This window comes from Hippocampus comes, unplaced genomic scaffold (genome assembly GCF_001891065.2).
Source record: "Hippocampus comes isolate QL1 unplaced genomic scaffold, H_comes_QL1_v1.1 scaffold458, whole genome shotgun sequence".
Lineage (NCBI taxonomy): Eukaryota > Metazoa > Chordata > Actinopteri > Syngnathiformes > Syngnathidae > Hippocampus > Hippocampus comes.
The window spans coordinates 370,532-384,404 of record NW_017805628.1 but is presented as its reverse complement, the minus strand read 5'-3'; the positions used below and the strand labels follow the sequence as shown (position 1 = coordinate 384,404).

Below are 13,873 nucleotides of genomic sequence, written 5' to 3'. Positions count from 1 at the left end.
AAAAAAAACGACCATGTATAGTAAGGCGTTTTGGGCCGAAAAAAATGACCATGTATAGAAAGGCGTTTTGGGCCGAAAAAAAATGACCATGACTTTTCTTTTAAGGCATTTTGGGCACCAAAAAAACGACCATGTATAGTGAAGCGTTTTGGGCCCCAAAAAAAAAACGACCATGTATAGTCAGGCGTTTTGGGCCGAAAAAAACGACCATGTATAGTAAGGCGTTTTGGGCCGAAAAAAAAACGACCATGTATAGTGAGGCGTTTTGGGCCCAAAAAAACGACCATGTATAGTAAAGTGTTTTGGGCCCAAAAAAAACCCCAACCATGTATAGTAAGGCGTTTTGGGCCCAAAAAAACGACCATGTATAGTGAGGCGTTTTGGGCCCAAAAAAACGACCATTTAGAGTAAGGTGTTTTTGGCTGAAAAAAACGACCATGTATAGTAAGGCGTTTTTGGCTCTAAAAAATGACCATTTAGAGTAAGGCGTTTTTGGCTGAAAAAAACGACCATGTATAGTAAGGTGTTTTGGGCCAAAAAAACGACCATGTATCGTAAGGCGTTTTTTTCCTGAGAAAAAATGACCACATATAGTAAGGCATTTTTCGCCCAATACAGCTCTCTAGTAAGGCGTTTTTGGCCGAAATAAAACGACCATGTATAGTAAGGCGTTTTGGGCTGAAAAAAACGACCATTTATAGTGAGGCATTTTTTTCCTGAAAAAAAATGACCACGTATAGTAAGGCATTTTTCGCCCAATACAGCTCTCTCCCTTCCTCTGCGAAGTTTGCTTGGACTATGTACATGAAGACCTTTTTGAGTGGGTCCTGATGACTTCGGTAAACCAGTGCCACCGTGGTTGACTGGTTAATGTGACAGCTTAACAGCGCAGAGGTGCAGGGTTCAAATCCAGGTCTCGCCATCGTCTGCAGAGTTTGCCTGTATAATAAGGCTTTTTCTCATGACCATGTATCGGGAGGTGTTTCTTGTCGAAAAAAACGACCATGGATCGTAAGGCAATTTTAGCCGAAATATGCTACCATGTATAGGAAGGCGTTTTTTTGCCGAAACAAACGACCATTTATAGTCAGGCATTTGTCGCCCAATCCAGCTCCCTGCCTTTCTCTGCAAAGTTTGCATGGGAAGCTGTACTACGATGTACATGAAGACGTTTTTGGGTGGGTCCTGATGATCACAGAAGACCAGTGCCACCGTGGTCGACTGGTTTATGTCTCAGCTTAACAGCACGGAGGTGTAGGGTTCAAATCCAGGTCTTGGCCATCGTCTGCAGAGTTTGCATGTATAGTAAGGCTTTTTCTCATGAAGAGGAAGGTGTTTTTTGCCGAATAAAAACAAGCATGCATAGTAAGGCATTTTTTCCTGAAAATAATGACCATGAATAGTAAGGCATTTTTTTGCCCAATACAGCTCTGAAAATAATGACCATGAATAGTAAGGCATTTTTTGCCCAATACAGCTCTCTGCCTTCCTCTGGGAAGTTTGCATGGAAAGCTTTTTTGAACTTTGTTCATGAAGACCTTTTTGGGTGGGTCCTGACAAGCTCAGTAGAACAGCACGATTATGGTTGACTAGTTAGTGCGTTGGCTTAACAGCGCAGAGGTCAAGGGTTCAAATCCAGGTCTCGGCCATTGTCTGCAGAGTTTGCATGTACGTTAAGGCTTCTTTGAATGACCATGTATAGGAAGCTGTTTTTTGCCAAAAAAAACGACAATGTATTGGAAGGCATTTTTTGCCGAAAAAAACGACCATTTATCGTAAGGCGTTTTGCCGCCCAATCCAGCTCTCTGCCTTCTTCTGCGAAGTTTGCAGGGAAAGCTTTTTTTTACAACTATGTACATGAACACCTTTTTGGGTGAGTCCCGATGACCTCAGAAGACCAGTGCCACCGTGGTTGACTGGTTAATGTGTCGGCTTTACAGCGCAGAGGTGCACGGTTCAAATCCAGGTCTCGGCCATCGTCTGCAGAGTTTGCATGCTTTGTAAGGCTTTTTCTCATGACCATGTAAGGAAGGCCTTTTTTTTGCCCAAAAAAAAAACAACCATGTATATTGAGGCATTTTTTTCCTGAAAAAAATGACCATGAATAGTAAGGCATTTTTCACCCAATCCAGCTCTCTGCCTTCCTCTGGGAAGTTTGCGTGGAAAGCTTTTTTGTACGACGATGTACGTAAAAACCTTTTTGGGTTGGTCCTGACAAACTCAGTACAGCAGCGACACCGTGGTTGATTGGTAAGTGCGTCGCCGTTAAAGTGCAGAGGTGCAGGGTTCAAGTCCTGGTCTTGGCCATCGTTTTCATTTTTAGTCAGACTTTTTCTAACGACCAAGGCGTTTTGGGCCGAAAAAAAACGACCATGTATAGTAAGGCATTTTGGGCCGAAAAAAACGACCATGTATAGTGAGGCAATTTGGGCCGAAAAAAACGACCATGTATAGTGAGGCAATTTGGGCCGAAAAAAACGACCATGTATAGTGAGGCAATTTGGGCCGAAAAAAACGACCATGTATAGTGAGGCAATTTGGGCCGAAAAAAACGACCATGTATAGTGAGGCAATTTGGGCCGAAAAAAACGACCATGTATAGTGAGGCAATTTGGGCCGAAAAAAACGACCATGTATAGTGAGGCAATTTGGGCCGAAAAAAACGACCATGTATAGTGAGGCAATTTGGGCCGAAAAAAACGACCATGTATAGTGAGGCAATTTGGGCCGAAAAAAACGACCATGTATAGTGAGGCAATTTGGGCCGAAAAAAACGACCATGTATAGTGAGGCAATTTGGGCCGAAAAAAACGACCATGTATAGTGAGGCAATTTGGGCCGAAAAAAACGACCATGTATAGTGAGGCAATTTGGGCCGAAAAAAACGACCATGTATAGTGAGGCAATTTGGGCCGAAAAAAACGACCATGTATAGTGAGGCAATTTGGGCCGAAAAAAACGACCATGTATAGTGAGGCAATTTGGGCCGAAAAAAACGACCATGTATAGTGAGGCAATTTGGGCCGAAAAAAACGACCATGTATAGTGAGGCAATTTGGGCCGAAAAAAACGACCATGTATAGTGAGGCAATTTGGGCCGAAAAAAACGACCATGTATAGTGAGGCAATTTGGGCCGAAAAAAACGACCATGTATAGTGAGGCAATTTGGGCCGAAAAAAACGACCATGTATAGTGAGGCAATTTGGGCCGAAAAAAACGACCATGTATAGTGAGGCAATTTGGGCCGAAAAAAACGACCATGTATAGTGAGGCAATTTGGGCCGAAAAAAACGACCATGTATAGTGAGGCAATTTGGGCCGAAAAAAACGACCATGTATAGTGAGGCAATTTGGGCCGAAAAAAACGACCATGTATAGTGAGGCAATTTGGGCCGAAAAAAACGACCATGTATAGTGAGGCAATTTGGGCCGAAAAAAACGACCATGTATAGTGAGGCAATTTGGGCCGAAAAAAACGACCATGTATAGTGAGGCAATTTGGGCCGAAAAAAACGACCATGTATAGTGAGGCAATTTGGGCCGAAAAAAACGACCATGTATAGTGAGGCAATTTGGGCCGAAAAAAACGACCATGTATAGTGAGGCAATTTGGGCCGAAAAAAACGACCATGTATAGTGAGGCAATTTGGGCCGAAAAAAACGACCATGTATAGTGAGGCAATTTGGGCCGAAAAAAACGACCATGTATAGTGAGGCAATTTGGGCCGAAAAAAACGACCATGTATAGTGAGGCAATTTGGGCCGAAAAAAACGACCATGTATAGTGAGGCAATTTGGGCCGAAAAAAACGACCATGTATAGTGAGGCAATTTGGGCCGAAAAAAACGACCATGTATAGTGAGGCAATTTGGGCCGAAAAAAACGACCATGTATAGTGAGGCAATTTGGGCCGAAAAAAACGACCATGTATAGTGAGGCAATTTGGGCCGAAAAAAACGACCATGTATAGTGAGGCAATTTGGGCCGAAAAAAACGACCATGTATAGTGAGGCAATTTGGGCCGAAAAAAACGACCATGTATAGTGAGGCAATTTGGGCCGAAAAAAACGACCATGTATAGTGAGGCAATTTGGGCCGAAAAAAACGACCATGTATAGTGAGGCAATTTGGGCCGAAAAAAACGACCATGTATAGTGAGGCAATTTGGGCCGAAAAAAACGACCATGTATAGTGAGGCAATTTGGGCCGAAAAAAACGACCATGTATAGTGAGGCAATTTGGGCCGAAAAAAACGACCATGTATAGTGAGGCAATTTGGGCCGAAAAAAACGACCATGTATAGTGAGGCAATTTGGGCCGAAAAAAACGACCATGTATAGTGAGGCAATTTGGGCCGAAAAAAACGACCATGTATAGTGAGGCAATTTGGGCCGAAAAAAACGACCATGTATAGTGAGGCAATTTGGGCCGAAAAAAACGACCATGTATAGTGAGGCAATTTGGGCCGAAAAAAACGACCATGTATAGTGAGGCAATTTGGGCCGAAAAAAACGACCATGTATAGTGAGGCAATTTGGGCCGAAAAAAACGACCATGTATAGTGAGGCAATTTGGGCCGAAAAAAACGACCATGTATAGTGAGGCAATTTGGGCCGAAAAAAACGACCATGTATAGTGAGGCAATTTGGGCCGAAAAAAACGACCATGTATAGTGAGGCAATTTGGGCCGAAAAAAACGACCATGTATAGTGAGGCAATTTGGGCCGAAAAAAACGACCATGTATAGTGAGGCAATTTGGGCCGAAAAAAACGACCATGTATAGTGAGGCAATTTGGGCCGAAAAAAACGACCATGTATAGTGAGGCAATTTGGGCCGAAAAAAACGACCATGTATAGTGAGGCAATTTGGGCCGAAAAAAACGACCATGTATAGTGAGGCAATTTGGGCCGAAAAAAACGACCATGTATAGTGAGGCAATTTGGGCCGAAAAAAACGACCATGTATAGTGAGGCAATTTGGGCCGAAAAAAACGACCATGTATAGTGAGGCAATTTGGGCCGAAAAAAACGACCATGTATAGTGAGGCAATTTGGGCCGAAAAAAACGACCATGTATAGTGAGGCAATTTGGGCCGAAAAAAACGACCATGTATAGTGAGGCAATTTGGGCCGAAAAAAACGACCATGTATAGTGAGGCAATTTGGGCCGAAAAAAACGACCATGTATAGTGAGGCAATTTGGGCCGAAAAAAACGACCATGTATAGTGAGGCAATTTGGGCCGAAAAAAACGACCATGTATAGTGAGGCAATTTGGGCCGAAAAAAACGACCATGTATAGTGAGGCAATTTGGGCCGAAAAAAACGACCATGTATAGGAAGGCGTTTTTGGCCGAAGAAAACGACCATGTATAGCAAGGGGTTTTTGGCTGTAAAAAAAACGACCATGTATCGTAAGGCGTTTTTGGTCGAAAAAAACCGACCATGTCTAGTAAGGCGTTTTGGGCCGAAAAAAACGACCATGTATAGTAAGGCGTTTTGGGTCGAAAAAAACAACCATGTATACTAAGGCGTTTTGGGCCGAAAAAAATGACCATGTATAGTAAGGCATTTTGGTCCAAAAAAAAACGACCATGTATCGTAAGGCGTTTTGGGCCGAAAAAAACGACCATGTATAGTAAGGCGTTTTAGGCCAAAAAAAACCCGACCATGTATATAGTAAGGTGTTTTGGGCCGAAAAAAACGACCATGTTTTTTAAGGCGTTTTGGGCCCAAAAAAAACGACCATGTATAGTAAGGCGTTTTGGGCCAAAAAAAAACAACCATGTATAGTAAGGCGTTTTGGGCCCAAAACAAACGACCATGTTTAGTAAGGCGTTTTGGGCTGAAGAAAACGACCATGTATAATAAGTCGTTTTGGGCTGAAAAAAACGACCATGTATTGTAAGGCGTTTTGGGCCAAAAAAAACCGACCATATATAGTAAAGCGTTTTTGGCCCCAAAAGAACCGACATGTATAGTAGTAAGGCATTTTTGGCCGAAAAAAAACCAAACATGTATAGTAAGGTGTTTTGGGTCAAAAAAAACGACCATGTATCTATCGTAAGGCGTTTTTGGCCGAAAAAAAACGAACAAGTATTGTAAGGTGTTTTGGGCTGAAAAAAACGACCATGCATAGTCAGGTGTTTTATGTGGAAAAAAACCCCCAAAAAACGATCATGTATATCGTAAGGCGTTTTTCGCCCCCGAAAAAACGACCATTTGTAGTAAGGGGTTTTTAGCCCCAAAACAACGACCGGAAGGCATTTTTTGTTGAAAAACAACGACCATGTACAATAAGGCGTTTTTAAACGAAAAAAACCAACATTTATATAGAAGGCGTTTTTCGCCGAAAAAAACGACCATGCATACATAGTAAGGCGTTTTTTTATCGAAAAAAACTGACCATGTCTAGTAAGGTGTTTTTTTTTAACTCTAAAAAACGACCATGTGTAGTAAGGCGTTTTTAGCCCCCAAAAAACGACCATGTATAGTCAGGCGGTTTTTATCAAAAAAAATCTAAAAACAACCATGTATAGTGAAGCATTTTTAGCCCCCAAAAAATTACCATATATCAAGTAAGGCGTTTTTTGCCGAAAAGAAACGACCATGTGTATAGTAAGGTTCATGAAACACCACACAAGGGAAGTGAGGCCAACGCTCACCTGACAAATGCCATCGTTTTGGATTTAAGGCCGTTCTCTGCCCCCCACCCCCCCCTTCCCTTTCATGATAAACTGTGTGTTCGCCTCGGGTCTTAATTATCTGATGTCGACGCTCAGATCGAGAGGCGCATGGAGCTGGTGCGCTTGATGTCACACAACACGCACAAGAGGCTGGTGTCCTGTCTGCAGGGTCAGCTGGGCACAGACACCGAGAAGAGACACGTGAGTCCAATGACACTCGGCGGCCATCATTCACTTGTGTAGTTCTCAGTCATGAAGTTGTCTTTTTTTTTTTTTTAATCTTTTTTTTCCCCTTTAGAAAAAGCTGCCATTGACTGCACTGTCTCAGGCCATGCAAGAGGGCGGCTCTCAGCTGGGCGACGAGAGTCTGATCGGGTGAGCGATGAAACGCCAACTTAAAAGCCGCTTGCCATGAAGCAACATTGCAAACGGACCGATAAGGAACGCGTTTGTGTGTTTTCTCTTGAATGAGCAAAGCCACATGAATTTCCTCTCTCTGATGTGCGTGCGTGAACAGCAAGATGATGGATGTGTGCGGCGAGGCCGAGAGCAGGTTGGCCAGTGAACTGATGCAGTATGAAGTGCAGATCGAGAGAGACATTCTGGATCCTCTCAACACGCTGGCCGAGGTACAAAACCCGCTCTGAATGTTTGTTTGGGTTTTTTTTCTCTCCCCTGTGGTCAATTTTTTTTTTGCTGTTTCGGTTGAAACTTGACATCTCCACAGATTGAGATACCCAACATACTAAAACAGAGGAAGCAACTCGCCAAACTGGTCCTGGACTACGACTCGGCTAAGACAAGGTTGAGTTTCAGTTCTTCTCGCAAAATGCCGTTTTCTAGGATGACGTCCAAGAAGCCCAAAGTGTGACAGTGGAAGTGCGTTTGTTGAACATACTGAAATCAGCGATTCCATTTGTGGAGGGATGGCGCATAGGCCGAGGAAGTAACTCGAGCTGGACACTTCCTTACTTCCTTAAAATCTCTGCCCAGAACTTCGCAATGGTCATTTTATTTTTTTAGCTGGAATAATGTTGAAATAAGTCGGCACGACTGCGCCGAGTCAGGAGGGGAAAAAAAAAACCCACATACATTCTAAGTCACAGATACTACAGTATAGAATGCAAAGAGGCGATGACCCCAAATAGAAATGCAAAATAGTCTTTTTTTTTTTTTTTTTTAAATCCGATAACTCATAATCAAGGGGACAATCACGAGCATAATCGATTGTAAAAATATTTGACAGCCCCCAGCCCTAGAAGAAAACATGACATTTTTGTTGCCGATCCAGTACATTACAAAAGTTGTCAGTCGGCCCCTGGAAGACATTTCTCGGGTTTAAGAATTGATTGTGATGCAGGTGGTATCAAGCCACCAAGTCCAGCAACCAAGCCATGGCAGCTAAGGTGGACTCCCTCAAGGACGAGATGGACGAGGCTCTGAACAAAGTCGAAATCTGTAAAGTAGGTTTCGACTGCACTTACACTTCCTGACAAAAATATTGTATTTTTTTATTTCTTTCTTTATTTTGGGGGGATAATGTGTCTGGATGTTTTCCCCGCAGGACCAGTTATCAGCGGACATGTACAACTTTGCGTCCAAAGAAGGAGACTACGCACGCTATTATCTCATGGTGAGTCCCGCGACGGCTAGTTTCATTTCATTCGGGATGAGCGACAATCAAAGTCAGCCGCATTCACACTTGTCCATGTATGACAGTTATTAGAGGCCCAGGCAGACTACCACAGAAGGTCTCTGGCAGCTCTGGATGAGGCGATCCCGAATATACAATTACAGCAAGGTGAGCAGCGAGGTATTTCATACCCGGAAGAAGACCTGAGCGCATCAACCCCAAAGTCGGTTTTACTTCAGAGTCGTGGACGGAGAAGCCGGCGTTTGGCACGGCCCTGGAGGAGCACCTGAAGCGGAGTAACCGTGACATCGCCCTGCCCATTGAGGCCTGCGTCATGATGCTGCTGGAGACGGGGATGAAGGAAGAGGTATGGGCAAGGGAAAAAGAGAGAGCTGGGCAAAACAAAACAAAAAAAAAAACCAGTAGTTGAGTTTTTTTATTTTGCAATTCTGAAAGATAACATGCAGATGTGTTGAAGTCAAAAGTTAAATACAACTGAACTGCACGTAGTTGCTGATGGTTTTTCGTGCCACGCCTTGCGAATCACTGCTCAAAACGATTGATATTTGGATGCCACCTGTCACATATTCACTCCGTGTTCACCCCGCAGGGTCTTTTCAGAATAGCAGCGGGAGCTTCCAAACTAAAAAAGTTGAAAGCCGCGCTGGACTGTTCCACTTCCCAGCTTGAAGAGTTCTACTCCGACCCCCACGCCGTCGCCGGTAGCAACCTTTCTGTGTTTTTACAGCCTCGCAAAACCGAAAACCTGATCCACTTCACATCAGTTTCCAAACTTCTATTTTGATATGTTTGATTACACACAGGAGCCCTGAAGTCGTACCTCAGGGAACTTCCTGAACCTCTCATGACTTTTGGCCTGTATGATGAGTGGACGCAGGCGTCCAAGTAAGAGGACGCCCGCATCTGAAAGTGTGTCTGTGTGTGTTCCGGGATGGGATTCTGCTCACTGTGTGTGCTTTCAGTGTGTCTGACCCTGACAAGCGACTTCAGGCTTTGTGGGTGACATGTGACCGCTTACCAAAAACTCACAAAGCCAACTTTCGGTAGGTGTTGTCCGACTTTCCTCACAATTCAGAGATTACGCAGACCTGTACAAACAAATGAAAAATTGTGTTTTTGATAATCTTGAATACTTGACAGGTACCTGGTGAAGTTTTTGGCCAAGCTGGCTCAAGACCGCGACGTCAACAAAATGTCTCCCAGCAACATCGCCATCGTGCTGGGGCCCAACCTGCTGTGGGCAAAGACGGAGGGGTGAGGGCACTTTGCACACACTCGCAAGGGTTTTATTTTCGGTTGCCTTTGATTGACCTTTTGACCTCCTCTCTCATCTTTCTTATCGCCGCAGGACACTGGCAGAAATGGCTGCGGCAACATCGGTCCATGTGGTCGCCATCATTGAGCCGATCATCCAGCATGCTGATTGGTTCTTTCCTGAAGGTGATGCTTCAGTGATATTTAAAAAAAAAAAAAAAAGTTTCTAATCCAAACTGGCTGAAAAGTAGAAAAGAGAAATTACAAACAAAAATGCAGGTGCGTACCAAGAAATTGTCATGTTAGATTCGTTTCCTCCATACAAAGTGAAATGCTGCAAGCCTTGATTTGTTTCAATTGCGAGGATGATGGCAGAAAGAGACAAAAATTAAATTATATTACATATAATTTAAGTATAATAAATTATTGAAATCAATGACTTGCCCTCAATATTCAAATTTTTTTGGCACCCGCCTGAAATCGAGACAAAATGACATGACAAAATACATGGTTGACGGTAGTCTGGCAAGCCACACCCACTAAGAAAATAGTCCTTAAGAGCACGCCATTCGCAGCAGCTGGGCCTCGGTTCTAAACGAATCGTCCAATCAAATTTGTTTACTTGATGCGACCGATCCGTCGTGCTCAACGTCACTCTTCGGCGGCGGAAGTCCTTCCTCTTTCAAAATGGCGCGCAGGCGAGGCGATAGTTTGTTAATGTCACTCAGCATTAAATCAGTTTAAATCCTTTCAGGCACAGCGGTTACTACAGTGGACAGCTGATTATGTTATCAGGTTACAGCGTGTCTGAAAGGGTTAAAGAACCAGAAATACGTAGAGCAGGGGTGTCAAACTCGTTTTTGTCGCGGGCCACATTGTAGTTACGGTTTCCTTTGGAGGGCCGTTATGAATTTTGTGAAACCATATAAAAGTTTAACTGCCTCCTGCATGTTCAAATATGCGCAAACAACCAAATAGATGGACAACTAGTTTTGACATCTGAAATCAAGAAAAATGGCATGTTCAAAAATGCTTGTTATGGATTAGATATGACAATTTGAGATTTTGGTTCAGACTTTAGCAAGCGTCTTGGAAGTTGACATGCTTGAATTGCTTTCGTGGGCCTCATAAAATGACGTGCCGGGCCAGATCTGGCCCCTGGGCCTCGACTTTGACACCTGTGACATAGAGAGTCATGAAACCCCCAGCAGCTGATGGCACAGAGAGCATTTCTTTCAAAAGAAGGCTTTTTTTTTTTTTTAACGTCACGTCCGCTCTTCGCTGATTGGTTCATTTCGCTGTCTGTCTTTGCTCAGGTTTGCCCCGCCTCAGAAATGCGCTTGAAGCGACGACGCACCAGACTCGCTTTAGGAAGTGAACACCTCGAATTGAAGTTTATGTTTCATTGGCCTTTATTTTAGCATAATTCCTAATTGAAATCGCAATGCGAAAATTGTTGAGTCCTAATTTACATCCAGTAGCTGACACAAGCCTGATCAAGTCAATATCCCGTAGCGGAACGAGTTTGCGGGTTCTCAGCGTAACCGTATTGCCTCACTACTTTCTTCTGTCCAGAGGTGGACTTCAACGTGTCGGGTATGTTCGCCATGCCCACCCACCCGGCGACGTTGGCGGACGCCGAACTTGAGAGGAAGCGCCCCGGGAGCCTTGTGGGGCAAGACGGGGACACGCAGCCTCCCCGCAAAGACAGGTACCTGTCTCGCGCCAACCTCGGCCTCAGCCTGCCGCTCCCCCTCCCGTCCCGCCCCAAGACAGCGAGCAGGCAGGATTCGCGGGGCCCGGCAGTGTCGGCCCACTACGTAGTGGCCGATGAGTCCATCACAGTCTCTGAAACGCCCACCCGAGAGCCGCCCTGTCCAAACTTTCAGCCTGTGCTCTAGTCCCAAAGTAGCTCTCACGATTCCACCGGTCGGGACCGTCAACGGCAACGTTTTTGTATGATTTCGATACTTTTGGAGTCGATTTCCTTTTGTGTCCTCTCCTGGAACTAAACATGTAGCGCTTCGGTTTTTCTTGATGTTGGCAAAATGTGGTTCGAATTCCATTGTGTACTCTTGTGTTAACCCCGTAATTTGCAATTAAAGTTTAGGTCACACTGTAGGTTGCTGGTTGTGTGTTGGCTTCCTGGCATCTGTCCTGTGCAGCGATGTTGGTTCCTTTTTAACTCATTCAGTACCAGCCAATTCTGGACCAAGTCTGAAAAGACGTTTAAAAACGTCTTTGGGAGTGAATGAGTTAAGTCGCTCATGTGGCTTGACGTTCGTAGCGCGGTTCTGCTTTCGGAGGGCTCGTCTCTGTCTGCTCTCTGTTCCTCTTGAGCTCTCCTGGGTATTTTCTTACAATGTGTATATGTGTGTGTGTGTGTGTGGGATTTGCCCCCCTCTCTCCCCCCCTCCTTCACTTCCGTAGCACCGTTAACAAACATCCGGAGCCCAACCCTCGTAGAGCCGCCACCACTATTAGAAAGCAGCCACAGCTAACCTCACCCACCTTCCAAGCGCTACCGCCCAACCAGGAAGGCGGGGGTCCCGTCGGCTTTGAGCCCCAGCCCCAAGCTGCCACGCCGGAGCCCGAGCATCCGGGCCCGGCTGGCGGTGTGGGCGCTGGGGGCCAGCTAGCCGCCGCGCAACCTCAATCGGTCTCTCAGCTCGGCGCAGAGGAGAGCAGGTAAGGAGCGAGCCAGTTGCCGCGGCCGCAAATACTCCCCCCGCAACGCTGCCCGCTCTCAAGCAATCCAAACCGCCCGGATCTCCCCGCACCTCTTCTGTTTGGCGGAAATCCACCAAATTCAAAATGTCTGACAAGTTCAATCACGTGACGCTTTGTTTCCAGGTGATGTTGTATGTCTTCCCTGCTTGTTTTCTGTGCTTAATCTCTCCCTGCTCTGCGCTCATTAAGCCTGCTTGATTGGGTTTAAATCTACGACCTGGTCCGATCTGGCTTGACGTACATTTACGAGTGTTGCATCATCTTGATTTTTGTGTCAATTTATTTGTAGCGTTGTTTTCGTTTCATATTTGCTTTGCGCCGGTACTACCATAAAACCTTGAATGTCGGTCTCGGCACAGAAAATGATTTGGACCCGTTCCGTGCCCACAGCCCAGCCCGGGAGCTCACATCCACACCGCCGCCACAGAGGAATGGTTCGGCCCATCTTACCGCGGGAGCGCCTCAGTCGCAAAGTGGATCCAGGGGGCCCAGTCCTCACATGGTCCGTAGGGGTAAGTGGAGCGCCACAGGATGTTTGTTGCCCTTCGGGCACATGATGTGGACTTGGTTCCCCACCAGTGCCCCCATATTAATGCAATGCTGGTTCTAAGCCCAAATTTAAAAAAAAAAAAAGGTTTGTGTCAGGAGGGGCACGTGAAGTTAAAGAACTGCCGGACAAATCATACAAGTGACAGTCTCTGGCAATCCCTGACAGGACAAGCCATAAGTCATAACACCCAACAACCGAAGACTTGACGCATCAGAAATTTAACTCATTCAGTACCAGCTAATTCTGGACCAAGTCTGAAAAGACGTTTGAAAACATCTTTGGGAGTGAATGAGTTAACGGCCTTTCACACAGAACCTTCCTCACAGCATTCCACAATCAGATCATTTGATGTGTGACAAGGTCAGCATCAGCCAGTGATGCAATATATACGAAAGATACTCATCGGACCAAAACGGGGTTGCAGATGCCCGTCTCAGGTGTGAAACTACGGCATTCTCAACAACGCCTCTGTTGCAGTTACGATATGGTGCCCTCAAAACAAAATATCATCAGGTCAATTTTATTCACAAATAATATGACAGTAATGTTTATAAACAATAGCAACAAGACTGTTTTTATGCCCTTTGGGAACATCTCCAGGAACACTCTAAATTGTCCCTAGGTGTGATTGTGAACGAAAATGGTTGTTCGTCTGTGTGTGCCCTGCGATTGGCTGGCAACCGGTTCAGGGTGTCCCCCCGCCGACCGCCCAAAGGCAGCTGGGATAAGCTCCAGCATGCCCCGCGACCCCTTGTGAGGATAAACGGATGGATGCAGTTCTTTTGCATACCACAGGAGGGAGCCCAACACCATCAGTGGTACAAATCCACAGCCCGCAGAATGGAAACGCTAAAGGCCTCCTGTCAAATAGATGTCTGCTACCCACCGTACACACTGAGTAAATAAGCAATACAATATTTCCAATGCATTTTCTGTTCTCTCTCCTTATTTTGCCAACGCAGGCACCAAGAAACAGGCACCAGCACCACCCAAACAAA

The 13,873-nt window shown here is 45.2% G+C and overlaps 1 protein-coding gene across 1 annotated transcript in view; it reads left to right on the top strand.

Annotated features, from left to right (window-relative positions):
* The window catches only part of arhgap17b (Rho GTPase activating protein 17b), a 40,406-nt gene that overhangs the window by 23,620 nt on the left and 2,913 nt on the right, over nt 1-13,873 (top strand). Inside the window, exons 3-18 of the mRNA XM_019881476.1 lie at nt 6,784-6,888; nt 6,986-7,062; nt 7,205-7,316; nt 7,415-7,491; nt 8,048-8,150; nt 8,252-8,320; nt 8,407-8,488; nt 8,560-8,687; nt 8,931-9,042; nt 9,145-9,226; nt 9,304-9,384; nt 9,482-9,595; nt 9,690-9,781; nt 11,171-11,306; nt 12,026-12,283; nt 12,716-12,837. Of these exons, the coding sequence (XP_019737035.1) occupies nt 6,784-6,888; nt 6,986-7,062; nt 7,205-7,316; nt 7,415-7,491; nt 8,048-8,150; nt 8,252-8,320; nt 8,407-8,488; nt 8,560-8,687; nt 8,931-9,042; nt 9,145-9,226; nt 9,304-9,384; nt 9,482-9,595; nt 9,690-9,781; nt 11,171-11,306; nt 12,026-12,283; nt 12,716-12,837 (1,750 nt within the window). The remainder of the gene's footprint in view (nt 1-6,783; nt 6,889-6,985; nt 7,063-7,204; nt 7,317-7,414; nt 7,492-8,047; nt 8,151-8,251; nt 8,321-8,406; nt 8,489-8,559; nt 8,688-8,930; nt 9,043-9,144; nt 9,227-9,303; nt 9,385-9,481; nt 9,596-9,689; nt 9,782-11,170; nt 11,307-12,025; nt 12,284-12,715; nt 12,838-13,873) is intronic.